General features: G+C 40.2%; 1 protein-coding gene across 2 annotated transcripts in view; it reads left to right on the top strand.

Annotated features, from left to right (window-relative positions):
* The window catches only part of LOC124550947 (signal recognition particle receptor subunit alpha homolog), a 75,327-nt gene that overhangs the window by 38,899 nt on the left and 16,796 nt on the right, over window positions 1-19,632 (top strand). For both annotated transcript variants that reach the window (XM_047125759.1, XM_047125758.1), the window contains 5 exons: window positions 3,320-3,467; window positions 4,164-4,330; window positions 7,371-7,515; window positions 12,049-12,240; window positions 17,373-17,544. In XM_047125759.1, the coding sequence (XP_046981715.1) occupies window positions 3,320-3,467; window positions 4,164-4,330; window positions 7,371-7,515; window positions 12,049-12,240; window positions 17,373-17,544 (824 nt within the window). The remainder of the gene's footprint in view (window positions 1-3,319; window positions 3,468-4,163; window positions 4,331-7,370; window positions 7,516-12,048; window positions 12,241-17,372; window positions 17,545-19,632) is intronic.

Genomic DNA, 19,632 nt, shown 5'->3' with positions numbered 1-19,632 from the left:
ATTGGGAGAGTGCTTAGAAAATGTAGTCCATCAACAAAGGAGGTGGCTTACAAAACACTCGTTCGACCTATACTTGAGTATTGCTCATCAGTGTGGGATCCGTACCAGATCGGTCTGACGGAGGAGATAGAGAAGATCCAAAGAAGAGCGGCGCGTTTCGTCACCGGGTTATTTGGTAACCATGATAGTGTTACGGAGATGTTTAATAAACTCAAGTGGCAGACTCTGCAAGAGAGGCGCTCTGCATCGCGGTGTAGCTTGCTCGCCAGGTTTCGAGAGGGTGCGTTTCTGGATGGGGTATCGAATATATTGCTTCCCCCCTACTTATACCTCCCGAGGAGATCACGAATGTAAAATTAGAGAGATTAGAGCGCGCACGGAGGCTTTCAGACAGTCGTCCTTCCCGCGAACCATACGCGACTGGAACAGGAAAGGGAGGTAATGACAGTGGCACGTAAAGTGCCCTCCGCCACACACCGTTGGGTGGCTTGCAGAGTATAAATGTAGATGTAGATGTAGACGTGCAGCGATCTCCACTGTAACATTGACTGACGTAGCTGCAGTGACCGCTCGTCGTTCTGTTATTTGTATAGCTGCGAACGGTGAACATTTTGAACATTTAAAGTAACCATGTGCTAAACTGAAGATTGTACAACATATTTGATCAATTATTAAACACAAAATACACACATAAGTAATACTTTTAGTTCCTTAAAGTTTGTGTAAATTTTTCTGGCAGACTCCGTACTCCAGGAACCATGAGATCCTCAACACACTTCACTGTGGCATGCATGAAGCCACTTACGCTCTCATTGATGTCTCTGCATCTGACATAACTTGGTGTGCACTCCCTACCAAGAAATTCTCTAGTCAGGAGAGGTCCCCAGAGGTGAAATCGACTTTTTGAAATCTACCTATGTGATGAAATAGACTGTGGTGCCAACCACTACACCCTCGCGCCATTCGTCAAAGCGGGCTCTTGTTTGTGCGTAATCAGTGAAAAATATCATAATTTTGTGTTGAGCTTTAGAGCATTAAAATCAATAGTATTATCTGGAGCAGCAGCAGCAGCCGCAGCATATGTTCCTCGTATGCAAAAGTCATTGATTTGAATCCTTTCAGATGCAAGCAAATTTTTTATTTTTAAATCTTTATTGAAATGACTTATCATTGTTTTTATTCAATTCATTGCTTTAAATGTAACTTTTTATTTCTAATACTTTGTAATGTGATTTTAATCAATGCATTAACTTTTTCGTTTGCTCTCATTTTTTCTTCATACTCACTTTTTTTCATCATAAATCTTGCTCCATGTGGTTTTACTTATTTACATGTTAGTTTTTTTGACACTGTTGCACAGCCAGTATAAATCTGTACGTTGTCTTTTGTTTTTTAACCAGTAATGTGATATTTTCAAACATTTAAATAGAGTGATAGGTAAATAAAAATAATTAAAATCACATGCGTAAATATTCCAAATGAAAAAAGAATGATAGATAATAAAAAATGAGAGCAAATGAAAAAGTTGATACAATGATTCAAATGACATGCGAAAATGTCAGAAAAATACATTTAAACCAATTAATTGAATAAAAATAATGATCAGAGTCATTTTGATAAAGATTTACAAACAAAAAAATTAATAGCACTTGATGGGATTCAAACCAACGGTCTTTTGCATATTAGGAACTACGCTACATCTCTTGGTAATTACATGAATTTTAAGGCTCTAGAGCATGATGGAAAATTCAGACATTATTATTATTATTATTATTATTATTATTATTATTTGGAAATGAAGAAGCATTTTGAGGAGTGAATTTTAGTGTGTAGTACCTGGGATCCTAACATGCACCTCCATATAGATTGCAAATTTTGGTCTATCATACTTTCCATAACAAGTGTGGAACTATATGGTCTGACTTGTTATTGTCATATTAGAGCCTGTGCTCTATTTTGAAAAACTGTTTTACTCACTATGTTGTCAAGATAGATGTGAATAAGCAGGCTCTAAGATTGCAGGTAACACCATGTTATATTGACAGTGTAACTGATGTGTTATCTGGGAACTACAATAGTTTCACATTTTCTGGAAGAATGCAGTGATTAGCAGTAGTATTTTCTAAGAATACCTCCCTTTCATGATTGGGGTTTTCTTTTTTTTCATTAAATATGTTGAATGATTCTTTCATAATTGTACACACCAATACTGCCTTTTGGAACACCCTGTAAATTAAAAATGTATTGCAATAAAGATTTCAGGCCAGTTTGAAGTGAGTAGGTTCTCAAATGCATACATTTTCCCCAATTTCCCTTTCTCACAAACTCAGTAACAAATTTTGCTTCTATGATTTTTACTTCTTTGTGACAGAAATATTTCTGTCTTTTGCTTACAGTCACTGTTGCAATTTGTTCTTCCATTCTTCCAGTTTGTTTGCTGTATTACTCCATTTAAAATTCCACTTTAAGTTATTTTACCACACTTCTGATGCTCCTGCATAAACCATAGGCTTCAAAATTGGCATGCATTTTACTCCACTTGATGTGGTAAATTAATTTTCACATTGAGAGAGAATTTCTAAACCATTTGCATACATGTTTACCAACTTTTGACCTAATTCTCAACTAGATTTTTTAGTCAAGAGTATTTGAGTCTAATACACATGTCTGCCAAGAATTAAGAGTTTGTTTGCCATCTGAGCTCTTATAAAGACAAATGATTTGTTATTTTAAGTAAATTAAATCTTAGTTTTATTTCGTATCTTGAGCTCTGTTTACATCATTATGCTGTAGATTCTCCTTGGTATTAACCATGCTGATCATATGTGGCTTCTGATACAAAATATATTGAATGTGAAATCTGGAGCATGTGATGGATTGCTGGGTTTTTCTTGTTATTTCCAAAAGGTAACAATAGACATAAACAGTGCTTGAAGTCTTCCATATTTTTTTTTATATTTGTAAGCTAAATTTCAAAGCAATGAACTAAGAAATTATGTATCACTTGTCTTTAACAATATTTTTGTTTCCAATTTACTTTTAATACTTGATAGTAGAAATAAAGTGTATATTGAAGTATTGTACTGAAATAAGTGATGCACATTAATATGTCAATGGAAAACTACATGCAATTCAAGCATATGATACCTTAATCCGTTTCTGACTATTGCATCATAAATTATGTGTAATTTGTATTTGTGTTTGATGGAATAAATGAAAGTATAGAGCCAACATTGAATTGTATATGCACAAAGGATGGCATAATGTATTTGTGATAATAAAATGTAACAAAGTTCTTCATGGACACATCTTGTCACAGGAAAAGCCCAAAGCCTGAGAAAGAGAAGGCAGGCAAGAAACCGAGAGTTTGGGAACTTGGAGGGACATCACGTGATGTGGCAAATCTTGAGAGGACAAGGGATAAGCCAGAAGACAGAGATGCTGTGGCACCACGACCCGACACTTCGGTAACTCATCAACATCAGTATTGCTGTTCAGTCTTAATTCTTTCTAACTTCTCAAAAAAACTAACTCACTCACCTCTTACAGTGGATCTTAATGTTCAAAGGCCATCTGTTTCTCATCCAAGATATATATATTAAGTAGTGAGTGATGGACAGAATTTCCCAGCAGATTAAAAGTGAACACTTTGTAATTCAGTTTCCAGAGAATACAGTCTTAGGCTTGGCATTACAAAGAAAGATGAGAGAACTCAGTCCTTCCTGTATGTGAGTGCATAATTTCCCTTTGAACACGTTAGTTATTATAATTCAACTGAAAAGAAGTTTAAGCAACTAATTTTGCACCATATAGCCTATCATAACTTAATGTAATATTTTCATAGAGAGTGTTTTAAGCATAAAATCCTTAATTATATGATTCTTGTCTTCATTATCTTGTGACAATATGATGAAGTTTTAAACGTGTCGTGCAAAAATATTGCATTAAATTGTGGCAGCTTACATTGTAGATTTTTTTTTTTATAATACAGCCTTTCACAGTCACTGTATGCTTAACTTAAAAAAAGTTTTATCCCCAAAAATCATAACATTCCATTATTATAGATGTCAAAATAGTTTGTAATATATGCATAGTGTATACTATATTTCTATACAGAAACAGCATTTTCAAAACACCATGTAGCATGTTATTTAATATTGTAGATGGTGGGTACAATGAGTGGAGGAATACGTGACTTGGAGGTGGAATCCAGTGACTCGGAGGCAGAGTATGATGAAGATGATGGTATTGGAGACATTCAGACAACAAGACAAACTAATGCATCTTCCAGTGGCACGTCAAAGGCACAGAGAGTGTTTTCTATGTTCAGGTAGGTTGTCCTTAAAATGAAGAGTTTCAGCATCCTGCTTCATTCTTATGCATGCTTCAGAGCTCTTAATTAGGAAAAAAAAAATTATACAAATTTAGGGAGTATTACCAACATAGGAGAACGCTCCTCTGCCTCAGTGGGTAATTTCCCCAAGCACTCGCTAATACAGTTGAGCATGTGTAGTTCTCACTCATTGAAACATTTCTTTGTTGATTATGGTTTACAGTCAAAAATGAAAGTTATTAGGACAAATAGAAAATATTAGAGAATAGAATGAAATTTTATTTTCACATAATCACAGGTCTCTTTCTGGGTGAAATATTGTAAAATATTGTGCAGCACAGAGAGGAACTGCACATTGTGCACACTAATAAGATGCCTATTTTCAAAAGTCTTCTCTTGTTGTTACCAGCTCTTCACTTGTCCTTTCTTTGTTGTGCGTGGCAAAAATTTTGAAAAATGCTCAGCTGTAAAAAGAGTTGCTGTTGGTGTTCAGAATGTACATTTCAGTTGATGGTCCTCATTGTGGAATGGATACGGCCAAGTCTTCCCTGAAAATAATCAGTTACAATCTGCTTTTTTCACCACCATATTTTTTGTCCAGAACACATGCCTTGAAGCATTGTTTAGAGCCTTAGTGGGAACTGTTAATTTTTGGAGGACAGCAGAAAGTATTTAGGTACATTTATTTACGTGTAAGTATTTTCACATATTTCAAAACTCATACTGTATCTTTTGGGAACATGGTGATAGAATCTTAAAATTCATAATTAAAATTAGAAAAGAATATTTCTGCTATTGAAAAAGACTTGAAATTTCCTGGGGACTACATGGATTGATTGAAACAGTCAGGCTAATAATGCAGTTGTATATTACTCAGGTCACCATTTACTAGCTGAGAAAGTATCATTTATAAAAATGTACTTGTAAGGTGTTGAGTCATTGGTGGCCACATAACGAGGCTGAAAACATTGCTAGCTTTTGGGCAAATTCTTCTCCACAGCTACATGAATACACTGTCCAAGCTGACTAGGTTGTGCCACACTGCAGCTCAACAAGAGCCAGCAGATGCATGGGATAGAGATGTGGCAGCTGTTGTAGCCACAGGCAGAGGGAGACTTGTGCAGCACATGACACTGAAAGGTAGATTGAGAGGGGGTGACGGAACAGAAGAAGAGGGAGACTTTTTTGGAGGAGCATGAAGTGGGGTTAGTTAAGTTAGTCAATGGTGGAGACAAATGTGTTGCAGGGTGCTAGAGGAGATCGCGGCCTCAAGGATTATGGGATCGGAGGATAAGTTGGGAAGACACCACCAATCTAAGTAATTCGGAGAAGCTTGTGTTCGTAGAAGTATCCAGATGTCAAGAGTTGCGAAACAGTCATTGAAATAGAGAACATTTTGCTCAGCATCATATGCCACTATGCAACCACAGACTGGCTGTCAGCCCAAATGAGTGGCCACAGCCAAACTGAGGGAGTAGTGTTGACCAACCAGTGGCAGGACACACTGATGAGAACACATTGTTATGGACGCTTAAGTAAGGACCTTTGTAGCCTAAGATTTAAATACTGGACCTGAAGTTGTAAATTGTTGAAGATAAAAAGATCAGTTGCAGAACTCTCATAGTCCGATACTAGTGGAAGGATACAAATAGGCAGATTCAGTGAACAAACAAAAAAAAGGAAAATATTGATGTATGTGCTACACAAGGACTCTCTCTCTGCCACTTTTGCCATAGGCATTTTCGTGTCTCGAGCAGTTGGAAGATCCATATAACATTTTTGGGAGTCCAGGGAACACTTTAATGCACCTGGGATAGTCATAAAGTTGTAATTATCACCACCAAAACTCAAACTACGATCATGAAACTTACTGATAGTGTTAGTTCTTCTCTACGTATTCATCCTTCAGTCCAAACATTTTCCTTGGCAGTGCACAATTCATTGGAGACTTTGATTGTATGTACATTGCTCCTTGAAAATCCTTATCTTCATTCTGAAAATTACTGCCTTTCAGTGATTTCGTCATCTGAGAGAAGCAGGAAAAGTCACTGGCAGGTGTGTCAGGAGAACACAGGTCGAGGCTAAGTTTGATAGCCAAAACAAGCAGCATGTGTCACTCTGTGCAGAATGACCTGGAATGTTGAGCATAATCTACTAGCACTGTGCCATGGCAGGCCCAAAACAACAACTGTTGTTGGGACTTCACTTTTTGGAGTTGGTGGTCCAGTTTTCCCCTCCTTGCTTTATTCTGTTGTCAGGATCATTGTAGTACACAAAACACCCTTCCTTGGTACTCACGCATTTAAAGAGATCGTATAGAATGACCTGAATGGCTGCAATATTCTCCTTGCTATCTAGGTTCGAGGGGCTTTTTGAATGGTAGTAAGCAGTTACAGTATCCAGTGGGAGCAGCCTGTGTTGTGCAAGATGTGGAAACTGATCATAATTGTTTCTCAATTGTGATACCCCAGTCTGTGAACACCTGAGCCTCCATTAATCCTTCAGAGCGATTATATGCCATTTCGATCATCATCATTCAGACTTCTTTGACCAGATTGGAATCATCTGCATCGCCTGACAAGTGTGTCGTATGATGATACATTGTTGCTGCACACTTCCATTAACTCCTTATGAATTGTTGGAGAATTGTACCCCTTCAAATACAGAAAACCAATTATGCCACAATACTCAACTTTATAATTTTGTTTTGATTCCTGTAGCAGAGAGATAAAATTCCGTGACATGGGATTTCAGTGTGTACCGAGGCTGTAGACATGTACCTAGAGATGAACAAAAAATTAATTACAAAACTTTATTTTACCAAGGTAACGATTGAAACATTATGCCTATCCATTGTATATGACTACATTGACCGCATTTCACTTGGAAACTTCATCTGAGCATTCTATTGGATGTTTTGAGGCCTTTGTGCTTATAGTCATTGGTCTCACTATGTGGTATCGTATTGGACATCAGTAGTTGGCAACTACCTTTGTTGAGATTTGTGTTTATTAAACCTTAATCGCTGTCTCCACAGAGGCCTCGTGGGCAGCAAGAGCCTGACACAAGAGGATATGGCACCAGTCCTGGACAAGTTGAAGGACCACTTGATAGCAAAGAACGTCGCTGCAGACATTGCAGGGAAGCTCTGCGATTCTGTAGCCACCAGCCTCGAAGGAAAGGTACTTGTCAGCTGTAATGCAGGTCTTCCTTAGAACAACCAGCATAACTTTTTGGAATTTATAACTTGAGACTGTCATTTAGAGTAACAAGTTTTGAAACTACATCTAAAGAGTGAATGAAGCTTAAAGACAGCAAACAGTGTATAATACATGGTGCACCTGAAGAGTTTGGTGAATGGTCTCGGAAAATGAAGGAAACGGGAGTTACAAACAAATCATCTTTACTGAGCTTCAAAGTAATCACCATCAGTCACAACACACTTCTGACATCGCTTATAAAACAGTTGGAAACTGTCAGCAAATGCATCTTGTGGAATGGCTCGAAGCACCGCGGTCGCACACTATCAGATATCTCCAAAGTCTGCAATTTCATGAACTATAGTGTTTAGACTGTCCTTGCTTATCTTCAACTTTTCAGCTCTCTCTCTCAGACACAGCTATTAATCATCCACAAACATCTTTTGCATTGATTCATTGTTGCCTGGGATTGTGCGTGTTGACCCAAATTCGGCTCATCCACAACGCCATACTTCGTGCCTCTAAAGCATTTAAACCAATCAGAAGACACCCTTTTTACTCACCGCATCAACACCACATATTCACGTTAACATTTCGTGAGTCTTCATCACCATTTGCTTAAGTTGAAGCAAAACATCATGTCCATGTTTTACTCCATTTTTTGCTCCATTTTCAAATAACATGAGTGTGATGGATGCTTCCGGATGGTTGGTGAGAGTAGAAGAGTTAAAGAAAAGCAAAGACAGTGTATGCACTATTGTTCATGAACACTCTCAGATGTCTGGAATATCCATTGGAGCTTTAAGCACTTCAACAAGCAGTGTACACTGACAGTTTGCAAAAGTTTTACAACCAATTTCAGAAATGTGTTGTAACTGACGGTCATTACTTTTAAGGACAGTAAAGGTGTTTTATTTGTAACTCTTGTTTCCTTTTTCTGTGACAGTTCTCCTAACTTTGTAGACTCGCCTTGTATTAACAAATAAAATGTTGCAATAACAATGTGTAAAGTCAGTATGATAAGCATTTACTAAAAGAAAATGAAGATGTAAAGAATAAGCACTGAAACAAGTGTAATAAAGTACCAGAGCACATTTAAAAATAGTGGGAATGTTTTAATGTATCCCTGGACATTCTCTTAGAGAAGGTATCAGATCCAGTAGAAATATAAGTGGATAGACAAAAAAATCTACACACTAAGTGGTAGTACAAAAACGCACACAAAAGATGTGGAAGGTTTGAGCCAGTGGCTCCTCCTGGCAGAAGGGCTGAGAGGAAAGGAAGGAGGATGAAGGAAAGCCACTAACGAGGTTAAGGAAATGGGAGAATTATGGAAAAGTTGCCCGTAACCTGGGATCAGGGAAGACTTTCTGTATGGAATAAGAAGAAACGATTGATCATTGGTGCCTGCACCAGATGAGATATTAAAACCTGAGAACTTAAATGTGGAACATAGGTAATAGGCAAGACACAGATTACTGAAAAACATCATGTAAGAGCGGGAAGCTAATTGCATTTTACATGGTAAATACGAGGGTTATTCCAAAAGTAAGGTCCGATTCGCCGTAACTATTGAAATTTGGCGCCAATGACAAAACACGCATGCACGCCGACTCCCGGCAAGCCTTGCGCGTCAAACGCCGCCATTCGCTTTGTTACTGTTGCCGAGTGTAGTTCACAGTGTCACTTTACAATGTTTAAGACAATTGATCAGCCCGCCGATTGTGAAGTAAGGGCAGTGATACGGTTTTTGTCTGCAAGAAACAATTCAGCGGCGGAAATCCATCGGCAGATTACTGAAGTGTACGGTCCTAACATAATGAGCGACAGTAAAGTGCGCAAGTGGGTGCGAGCTTTTAATGAAGGACGGGATAATGTGCACGATGAACCACGGTGTGGCTGACCATCAGTGATTTCAGACGATTTGGTCAATGCGGTTGACAAAAAAATTCGTGAAGATCGCCGATTCACTATTACAGACGTAGACATGCATTTTCCGAATGTGAGTAGAACAACTTTGTACAGAATTGTGTCTGAACATTTGAAGTTTCACAAATTGTGTGCCCGTTGGGTTCCCAGGCTGCTTACTGAGCCCCAACGAATGAAAAGAATGGCTTTTGCTCTTGATTTTTTGGAGCGATATCATAAGGAAGGTGACAGTCTTTTAGACAATGTTGTCACAGGGGATGAGACATGGGTTTCTCACATCACTCCAGAGTCTAAACGTCAGTCAATGCAATGGCGTCACACGTCATCGCCAGTCAAGGTCAAGGCAAAGCAGACAATCTCAACACGTAAAGTTATGGCGACTGTGTTCTGGGATAGACGTGGAGTATTGTTAGTCGACTTCATGGAGAGAGGAACAACGATTAATAAAGCCGCCTACTGCGCTACCCTGACTAAACTTCGACGTGCAATCCAGAATAAGCGACGTGGTCTTTTGTCGTTTGGAATCTTGTTGTTGCATGACAATGCCAGACCCCACACTGCAAATGAAACGCAAGCTCTGATCAAGAAATTTGGATGGGAACAGATGGACCATCCTCCTTGCAGTCCGGACGTGGCGCCAAGTGATTTCCACCTGTTCCGTTACTTAAAGGAGTTTCTTGGCGGCAAGCGCTTCGACACAGATGATGAAGTGAAAGAAGCAGTTAAGGACTGGTTATCGTCACAGGCGGCCGATTTCTATAACATGGGCATTCAAAAGCTTGTTGAACGATGTGACAAATGTTTAAATAAGTATGGAAGTTATGTAGAAAAATAGATAAAGATGTAAGGAATGTAAATAAAACAATTGTTTTGAAAAAACATTTTAGTTTTGATTTTTTTTTTTTTTTTTTTTTTTTATAATCGGACCTTACTTTTGGAATAACCCTCGTATATGAGGGGAATGGAGAAATAGATTGGAAAAATATATAAGGAAAAGTAGCTGAAAGGAAATGCTGAGACTACAGAAATTAATGTAAATTTAGACCTCATGGGCAGTGATAACCAAGCACATGTTGTAATGCCAGTTCCCACTTGCAGAATTCTGAGAAACCGGTGTCAGGAGGAAGAATCCAGATGGCACTTGTGGTGAGAGATGCACTGAACTCATGACTGTCATGATGCTGAGCATTTTATGCATTAAGGTATCGTGTGTTGGCAGTATACACCCTCTGTCTGTGCTCACTTATCCTAAGTGGTAACTTGGGGGTAGTCATAACATTGTAAATGGTTTAACACTGTTCAAGTGACAGCTGGTACACAATGTGTGTTGCTTCACAGGTGGCTCTCCCTTTAATATTATATGTTTCACCAGTTACAGGGCTGGAACAGATAGTGGTAGGAGCATGCATAGTTCAAGCCTTACTGCAGGAATGGGCTCAGGGGTAGGAGCTATAGGCTAGGCAAATGGATGGAGGAGGACTTTGGGGTCTTAACAGGGTATCACAGAGATTGGGGCAGAAGGTGAGTAAGGGGGCAATGAAAAGCTATTTAGCTGTACTGGGCAACATTTCAGACAGCATTGACTGTATTTCAAGGTATGATTTTTAGGAAGTCACAATTTTTGGAACAGCAGATGCTTTGTGACAGTTTCACGTAATGATCAGTGTTGCTTCATACTGTATAATGGCTGCCAGGTTCTCTAATTGTAAATCATTGGTTCTCCTCAGTAAATTGCAGCACCTTCTCCATAAAGACAGCATTGGTTAGGAAAGCCAAAAAAAAAAAGTAGAAATTTTTAGAACATTTGCAAGCGTCGCTGCGTAAATCACTCACCATTTGATTCTTCACGGTGTCCACCTCATACACTGAACAGAGCTGAACACAAATTTAGATCAGACTTGGTCATCTGTGAACTTACACAATTTTGTTTATTAAAACTCATTTTGACAATTTATATTCAGTGAATATAAACACAGAAACTGCCACAGTTTACAAAGACAGTAAATACTTTAATGTATCGTCATGTGCGATAGTTGTATGGCAAGTTGTGATTGAACAATGAATTTGTTCACTTATGATGGGAGCGTGGGTAGTACACTTATTAATATCCACTTGGTAGCTTCCATTTGCATTGCCTTTTTGCATTGAGCAGTAAGTAAATTAATTCACTTTTAACATAAGTTGCTATTTAACTATCACTCATGGCAATAGTGTTTGCTGTCTTGTTGTCACAGAGCAAGTAACTGGCATCACCCTACAAGAATAAATATGTAACATTTGTATGCTCCATGTGAAGATGATACTGAAAAAGCTAATAAACTAGTTCATGGAAATAAAAAAAAACTATTTTGCAAGTGACTGGTTGCAGCTTTCTGTATAAATATTTAATTACATTACAGCCATCCATTGTAAAATATCTGTAATTGATAAGCTTAAACAGTTTCCATTTATATGGTACTGCAGTTCACAGCAGAATCTGTTGTTTTTCTTAGTTGCATTGTAAATGCCTTTCCAGTAAGTTCTCTTTACTTTGTTAATTTATCTGTGCTGTAAGTTTGAGAATTGTTGGTCTGCTGCACATTGCAGGTTGTCGGAACATTTGATACCGTTGCCAAAACGGTCCGTGCAGCACTTACTGATGCTCTGCTTCGCATTCTGTCCCCGAAACGTCGTGTCGATGTGCTGAGAGATGCATTGGAGGCCCGGCGCCAGGGGCGGCCTTTTGTCATCACTTTCTGTGGTGTCAATGGTGTGGGGAAATCTACAAATCTTGCAAAGGTAATAGATACTCTCATAAATACAGTTTACTGTAACTTTGGCTTTAAGTTGGTAGTATAAGAATTTAGTCTGCCTTTAGTAGGGAAGTCAGTGGAGCTGACAGCCATTTAACACAACCACTAATGTTTTGACAGGAAATTATCTGACTTTTACAAAACTATTATTTATAGCATCTGTTTACAAATGATTTAGTTGGTACCTCAACCAAGAATATCGCCATGTTCCTTTAGTTAATCAGAACTAAATATATATATATATATATATATATATATATATATATATATATATATATATATATATATATATATATATATATATATATATATATATATATATATATATATATATATATATATATATATATATATATATAATGGAAGGAAACATTCCACGTGGGAAAAATTATATATAAAAACAAAGATGAGGTGACTTACCGAACAAAAGCGCTGGCAGGTCGATAGACACACAAACAAACACAAACACACACACAAAATTCAAGCTTTCGCAACAAACTGTTGCCTCATCAGGAAAGAGGGAAGGAGAGGGGAAGACGAAAGGAAGTGGGTTTTAAGGGAGAGGGTAAGGAGTCATTCCAATCCCGGGAGCGGAAAGACTTACCTTAGGGGGAAAAAAGGACAGGTATACACTCGCACACACGCACATATCCATCCACACATACAGACACAAGCAGACATATTTAAAGACAAAGAGTTTGGGCAGAGATGTCAGTCGAGGCAGAAGTGTAGAGGCAAAGAAGTTGTTGAAAGACAGGTGAGGTATGAGTGGCGGCAACTTGAAATTAGCGGAGATTGAGGCCTGGCGGATGACGAGAAGAGAGGATATACTGAAGGGCAAGTTCCCATCTCCGGAGTTCGGATAGGTTGGTGTTGGTGGGAAGTATCCAGATAACCCGGACGGTGTAACACTGTGCCAAGATGTGCTGGCTGTGCACCAAGGCATGTTTAGCCACAGGGTGATCCTCATTACCAACAAACACTGTCTGCCTGTGTCCATTCATGCGAATGGACAGTTTGTTGCTGGTCATTCCCACATAGAATGCATCACAGTGTAGGCAGGTCAGTTGGTAAATCACGTGGGTGCTTTCACACGTGGCTCTGCCTCTGATCGTGTACACCTTCCGGGTTACAGGACTGGAGTAGGTGGTGGTGGGAGGGTGCATGGGACAGGTTTTGCATCGGGGGCGGTTACAAGGATAGGAGCCAGAGGGTAGGGAAGGTGGTTTGGGGATTTCATAGGGATGAACTAACAGGTTACGAAGGTTAGGTGGACGACACTCTTGGCGGAGTGGGGAGGATTTCATGAAGGATGGATCTCATTTCAGGGCAGGATTTGAGGAAGTCGTATCCCTGCTGGAGAGCCACATTCAGAGTCTGGTCCCATCCCTATGAAATCCCCAAACCACCTTCCCTACCCTCTGGCTCCTATCCTTGTAACCGCCCCCGATGCAAAACCTGTCCCATGCACCCTCCCACCACCACCTACTCCAGTCCTGTAACCCGGAAGGTGTACACGATCAGAGGCAGAGCCACGTGTGAAAGCACCCACGTGATTTACCAACTGACCTGCCTACACTGTGATGCATTCTATGTGGGAATGACCAGCAACAAACTGTCCATTCGCATGAATGGACACAGGCAGACAGTGTTTGTTGGTAATGAGGATCACCCTGTGGCTAAACATGCCTTGGTGCACAGCCAGCACATCTTGGCACAGTGTTACACCGTCCGGGTTATCTGGATACTTCCCACCAACACCAACCTATCCGAACTCCGGAGATGGGAACTTGCCCTTCAGTATATCCTCTCTTCTCGTCATCCGCCAGGCCTCAATCTCCGCTAATTTCAAGTTGCCGCCACTCATACCTCACCTGTCTTTCAACAACTTCTTTGCCTCTACACTTCTGCCTCGACTGACATCTCTGCCCAAACTCTTTGTCTTTAAATATGTCTGCTTGTGTCTGTATGTGTGGATGGATATGTGCGTGTGTGCGAGTGTATACCTGTCCTTTTTTCCCCCTAAGGTAAGTCTTTCCGCTCCCGGGATTGGAATGACTCCTTACCCTCTCCTTTAAAACCCACTTCCTTTCGTCTTCCCCTCTCCTTCCCTCTTTCCTGATGAGGCAACAGTTTGTTGCGAAAGCTTGAATTTTGTGTGTATGTTTGTGTTTGTTTGTGTGTCTGTCGACCTGCCAGCACTTTCATTTGGTAAGTCACATCATCTTTGTTTTTATATATATATATATATATATAAAAAAAACAAAGATGATGTGACTTACCAAATGAAAGTGCTGGCAGGTCGACAGACACACAAAATTCAAGCTTTTGCAAAAAACTGTTGCCTCATCAGGAAAGAGGGAAGGAGAGGGAAAGACAAGGAAGTGGGTTTTAAGGGAGAGGGTAAGGAGTCATTTCAATCCCGGGAGCGGAAAGACTTATCTTAGGGGGGAAAAAAGGACGGGTATACACTCGCGCGCGCGCGCACACACACACATATACATATCCATCCACACATATACAGACACAAGCATTCGATGTCTGCTTGTGTCTGTATATGTGTGGATATGTGTGTGTGTGTGTGTGTGTGTGTGTGTGTGTGTGTGTGTATGTGTGTGTGTGTGTGTGTGTGTGTGCGAGTGAGTGTATACCCGTCCTTTTTTCCCCCTAAGATAAGTCTTTCCGCTCCCGGGATTGGAATGACTCCATATCCTCTCCCTTGAAACCCACATCCTTCCCTCTTTCCTGATGAGGCAACAGTTTGTTGCGAAAGCTTGAATTTTGCGTGTATGTTTGTGTTTGTTTGCACGTCTATCGACGTGCCAGCGATTTCGTTTGGTAAGTCACATCATCTTTGTTTTTAAGATGCAGAAAACAATGTTCTTGTCATGATGTGAGGGTATGATCATTGGTTGCTGGTCCAAGGGTGGAAGCATTTCTGAAGTGGCTTAGTTTATAAACTTACGGTGCACTGCCGTGTTTAAAGTATGCCGTACATGGTGAAATGGTGCCATCTAAAACCAAAATCATAGATGATGAGGTGAACAGCAGTTGTGGAGATGTGTATGGGTGAATAAACGTGCAACCATTGAGCAGCTGACCACCCAGATGAACCAAGGGGCGATCGACAATGTCTCCTTCACAATCGTTCAACAAATGTCGTTGAGTACTGAACTCTACAGCAGGCGCTGTACGAATGTCTACGTGCTGACTTCTGTCGGTCATTGTCGAAGGTTGTAATTTGCATGCCAATACCTCAACTGGACGTCCACTCGGTGGCAACGGGTGCCTTTTTCAGATGAGTCACATCTTGTGCTCCATTGGACAGAAGGCCATCGGTGGGTACAGCCGTGCGATTGTCGGAATGGTCTAGGCTTGAGGAGAGAGTATTATGGTCTGGGGGAAAGTTTTCAGTGTTCCCTTGGTGATGATGTCGTTCTGGAAGACACAATGGATCGACACAGTTATGCCTCAATCTTTGTGGTCCATGTCCACCTGTACATGCAGTTTGTTTTTCCTCAGCGCAATGGCATCTACCATAAGGACAGTGCAACGTGTCGCACGTCTCAAACTGTATGTGCGCGGTTCGAAAAGCACCAGAATGAGTTTACCGTGCTCCCCTGGCCATCAAACTAGCCAGATTTATTTAAGCTCAATCGAGACTCTGTGAGACCACTTCCATCAGAAACCCATTGCAGCTGGCCACAGCATTGTAGTCAGCATGGCTCCACATCCCTATCAGTACCTTCCAGAACCTGATTCATTCTCTCTTCCTGCAGGGCTGTGCTGCAAAATGTGGTTATTCAGGATTTCAACAAGTGGTCAGATCAGTGTGGCTGGACTGTGTACTTATCTTCATTGTAGAAGATACCCAGCATGCAGTTGGGGATACCCAGCACACAGTTGTTAAAAGTGATTTATAGCATGGCACAAGGACCCGAATGCCTGCTTGATGCTATGCCATGTAGGCTATTTGGAGCCATCATCAAGATATTACAGTTGTCATTTTAAGCTGATCCTTGGCAGTTGCAGCGGGCTGGGCACGGCAGCTTTTGCAGGGTTACTTAAACCGATAACATAATGTGATTTTATAAACGTCTCTGTGGCAGTGCCTCATTGTTGTTGAAGCTCTGTAGATGGCTGCTGTTTTCGCCTGCAACCTTTAACACTTATTAGTTGAAAGATGGTGACAGTGCTGCGAGCTGTCGGGGATCTTCTTGTGACGTCTCGACTGTGTTTTTCCTGAACTCTGGAGATGGGAGCTGGCTCTCCAGTGCATCGTCTTATCTTGACATCCACCTACACTTAATCTCCATTAACACATTCTCCACTAACCCCCTTTTTTCATTATCATTATTTTTCATTATATTTTTATACATACTTCTTTATTTACATGTCATTAGTTTCTGACCTATTATCTCTGGAACCTCCTCCACTGTCTTTCTCTCTTGCAACTCATTACAGGTGGGTCCGTCTCATCCTGGGATCTGTGTGATGTTCCCTTCCCTTTTAATGTTCCCAAGCTATCTCTTCCTTCTCCCTGAGGAAGTAAGTTATAGTTCTGAAAGCTAGGAGGTGTGTGTACTTCTATAAATTACACGCTGCTACATATCTAATGGAAATGGGTGGATAAAAAGTCTACTCAGCAAGTGGCAGCAGGAATGAGTGCACACACACAGAATGATTTTACTTTTACAAGATTTTGGAGCCAGTGACTCCTACTTCTGGCAGAAGAGTTCAATGGGAAGGAAGAGGAGTGAACTAGAGAGGTTTAAGGAAAAGGGCACAGTTTAGAAAAGTTACACAGAGCCCCGGGTCAGGGAGACTTACCAGACAGGATGAGAAAGAAAGGGTAAACCTCTCCAGTCCTTTTCCTTCATCCCTCTTCCTTCCCCTTCAACTCTTCTGCCAGGAGGAGCCAGTTCCTCCAACAGCTTGCCAAAGTTAAACCTGTGTGTGTGTGTGTGTGTGTGTGTGTGTGTGTGTGTGTGTTCTCCTGCCACCACTTGGTGAGTGAATTTTTTATCTATCCATTTACATTATATTGTCAATAACTGATTATTTTTGTTTTTAGCATGTGAGAGTATGACTTAGTGCAACTGACTGCCTTCTTTCTAGATCTGTTTTTGGCTTGTTGAGAATGGCCTCAGAGTGCTCATCGCAGCCTGTGACACCTTCCGTGCCGGTGCTGTCGAACAGCTCCGTACGCACACTCGTTCATTGAATAATCTGCATCCTCCCGAGATGCATGGTGGCAAGCAAATGGTGCAGCTCTATGAGAAAGGATATGGTACGTAATTTTGGACACAAAGCAGTTTTATCTTCGTGCCTGCAACTGTGGCCCAATTAAACATTTTAACACAGTGTTTTAAGTGATTTTACTCACATTTATTTTTATGCAAGAAATTTATCGTATTTACTGTTTCATCAGTAGATAAGAAATATTTGATATTTACACAGATGAAGGGTGTGTATTTCATGGGCGCTTAGGAAGTAAGAACTATTGCAAATACAGGTCAGTGAATTCAGAAAGTGTATTGAAGCTCGAGTTTTGGAAACATTGGAGTACTAATTTCAGGAGTGGAAAGATAGTGTAAGATATAGGTAGTAGAAAAAAGAAAAAAAACCAGACATCTTGTTTAAGAGAGTAAAGATAAGAGTCAGAAGTAGAGGTAAATCAATAGTTAACAACCATGAGTCGAATTCCAGAATGCAATTGATGAGCTCTCAGAAACTGGTAAATCTGATAAGAAAAAAATTACAGAAAGCCACAGGAAGACAATGTCATGCAAGATACACCAAGAATGGAACAGTTATAAGGAGACCGATAGTTTAAAGTGAAATCCAAACCACGGTGTAATTTCATGGTATAAACCATTCGAATTGGTCTAAGTAATATTAAAAGCCAGAAAAAAAATCTTAGTACCAATCTGGACTTGAGTACTCCCTCCTCATTCACTATTGCCAAGGCTGACAGATTCGTAGTTTGACATCTACCTGTGCATTCTCTGAAACACACACTTAACTTTCACCCACTTTAACGTCTGAAAAACATCTCATTCTATAAATGAGAATATTGTTAACTAATTCATATTACCATTTGTTAGTTAGTCAGCACTATGTTGTTGTACTCTTTCCTTACAAGGAGTCTGGCAATGGAAAGTCTTAAGTAAAACATCAAAAATTTCCTGGAATAAAAGTAAGCAAAGCTAGCTCAGTGTCTGTCTGTCTGCCATGCAGTGGGCCCAGTTCGATTCCCAGTCGGGTCAGTTTTATCCATTTGGGGACTGGGGGTTGTGTTATCATCATCGACATGCAAGTCACCCAGTCTTGCCTCAACTGAAAGGACTTGCAACATGGCAGGCGAACTTCCCCAGGTGGGGACTCATGACCATCAGTGCCACATGATCATTTCATTTGTACTACTTCCTCTTCTTTCATCATGCATTAGGCTTTCCCTCAGCCTGTTGCATTTGTACTCTAGGCCTAAAAGGATTTGCCTGAAAAAATAGGGAAGTTTTCAATTTTGTTTTTTGTGCATTCCAATGTCTCAACGCCTTTATTATTTGGTGAGTTGTTATCTTTACTAAAAAAGTATCTCTTTTGCCCAGGACGTACCATTATTGCAGTAACTACTTTGTAGTTCTCTTTTTGTTGCAGTTGTTTCTTTAGTTAGTGTAATTCTCCATTCCTTAAGAACTGTTTCTGCTCTGCACGTGATCTGTTTAACAGTGGCTGTCCAGATTTACACACACCTCCAGTCACATTGATTTAGGTTTTCCATAGTTTTTCTAAACCCATGAACATGGAGGGTGGGGTAACTATTTCAACAAGACCAAGCCTATACCCTGATCAGAATATCAAAGTGATTGACAGCGAACCACAGTTGAACGTGGAAGGGAGCAATGTTGTCAGTTTGCTGCAGTGTGCATGTGCTGTATGGCCATATAAGCCCAACTGCTGTGCTGCTCTGTGCTAACCTCTCACACTTCCTGTTGACATGCAGTATTGAGTTCGCTTTACAGGATCGTAATATCCTTGTTGCTTAACGTGGTGTGGGGAATCAGCCTCTACAATGGCAGATGACCAATTTAAGTTTTCCAACAGTTGATCCACTTCAACTGCTTCAGAAAACTATTGAGGTTTGTCTCACCATGATAGTCATTTGTTTTCCCCAGCATTCAAACCAGATGACCGTTTGGTATGAAACCAGATGAAATTCCAGCACATCAAGACAGTGATTCTTGCAACCTTTCCCAAGGTAAAAGCAATGCTTCAACATATACTATCATCTGTCCAGTCATTCCTGACAGAATGAGTGTCACTTATCTATGTTTAGGTAAGCCACACAGTGTCTTGAGATGGTACTTTAACAATG

This window comes from Schistocerca americana, chromosome 9 (genome assembly GCF_021461395.2).
Source record: "Schistocerca americana isolate TAMUIC-IGC-003095 chromosome 9, iqSchAmer2.1, whole genome shotgun sequence".
NCBI lineage: Eukaryota > Metazoa > Arthropoda > Insecta > Orthoptera > Acrididae > Schistocerca > Schistocerca americana.
The sequence above is the reverse complement of the archived record's forward strand: the minus strand, read 5'-3'. Positions and strand labels throughout refer to the sequence as shown.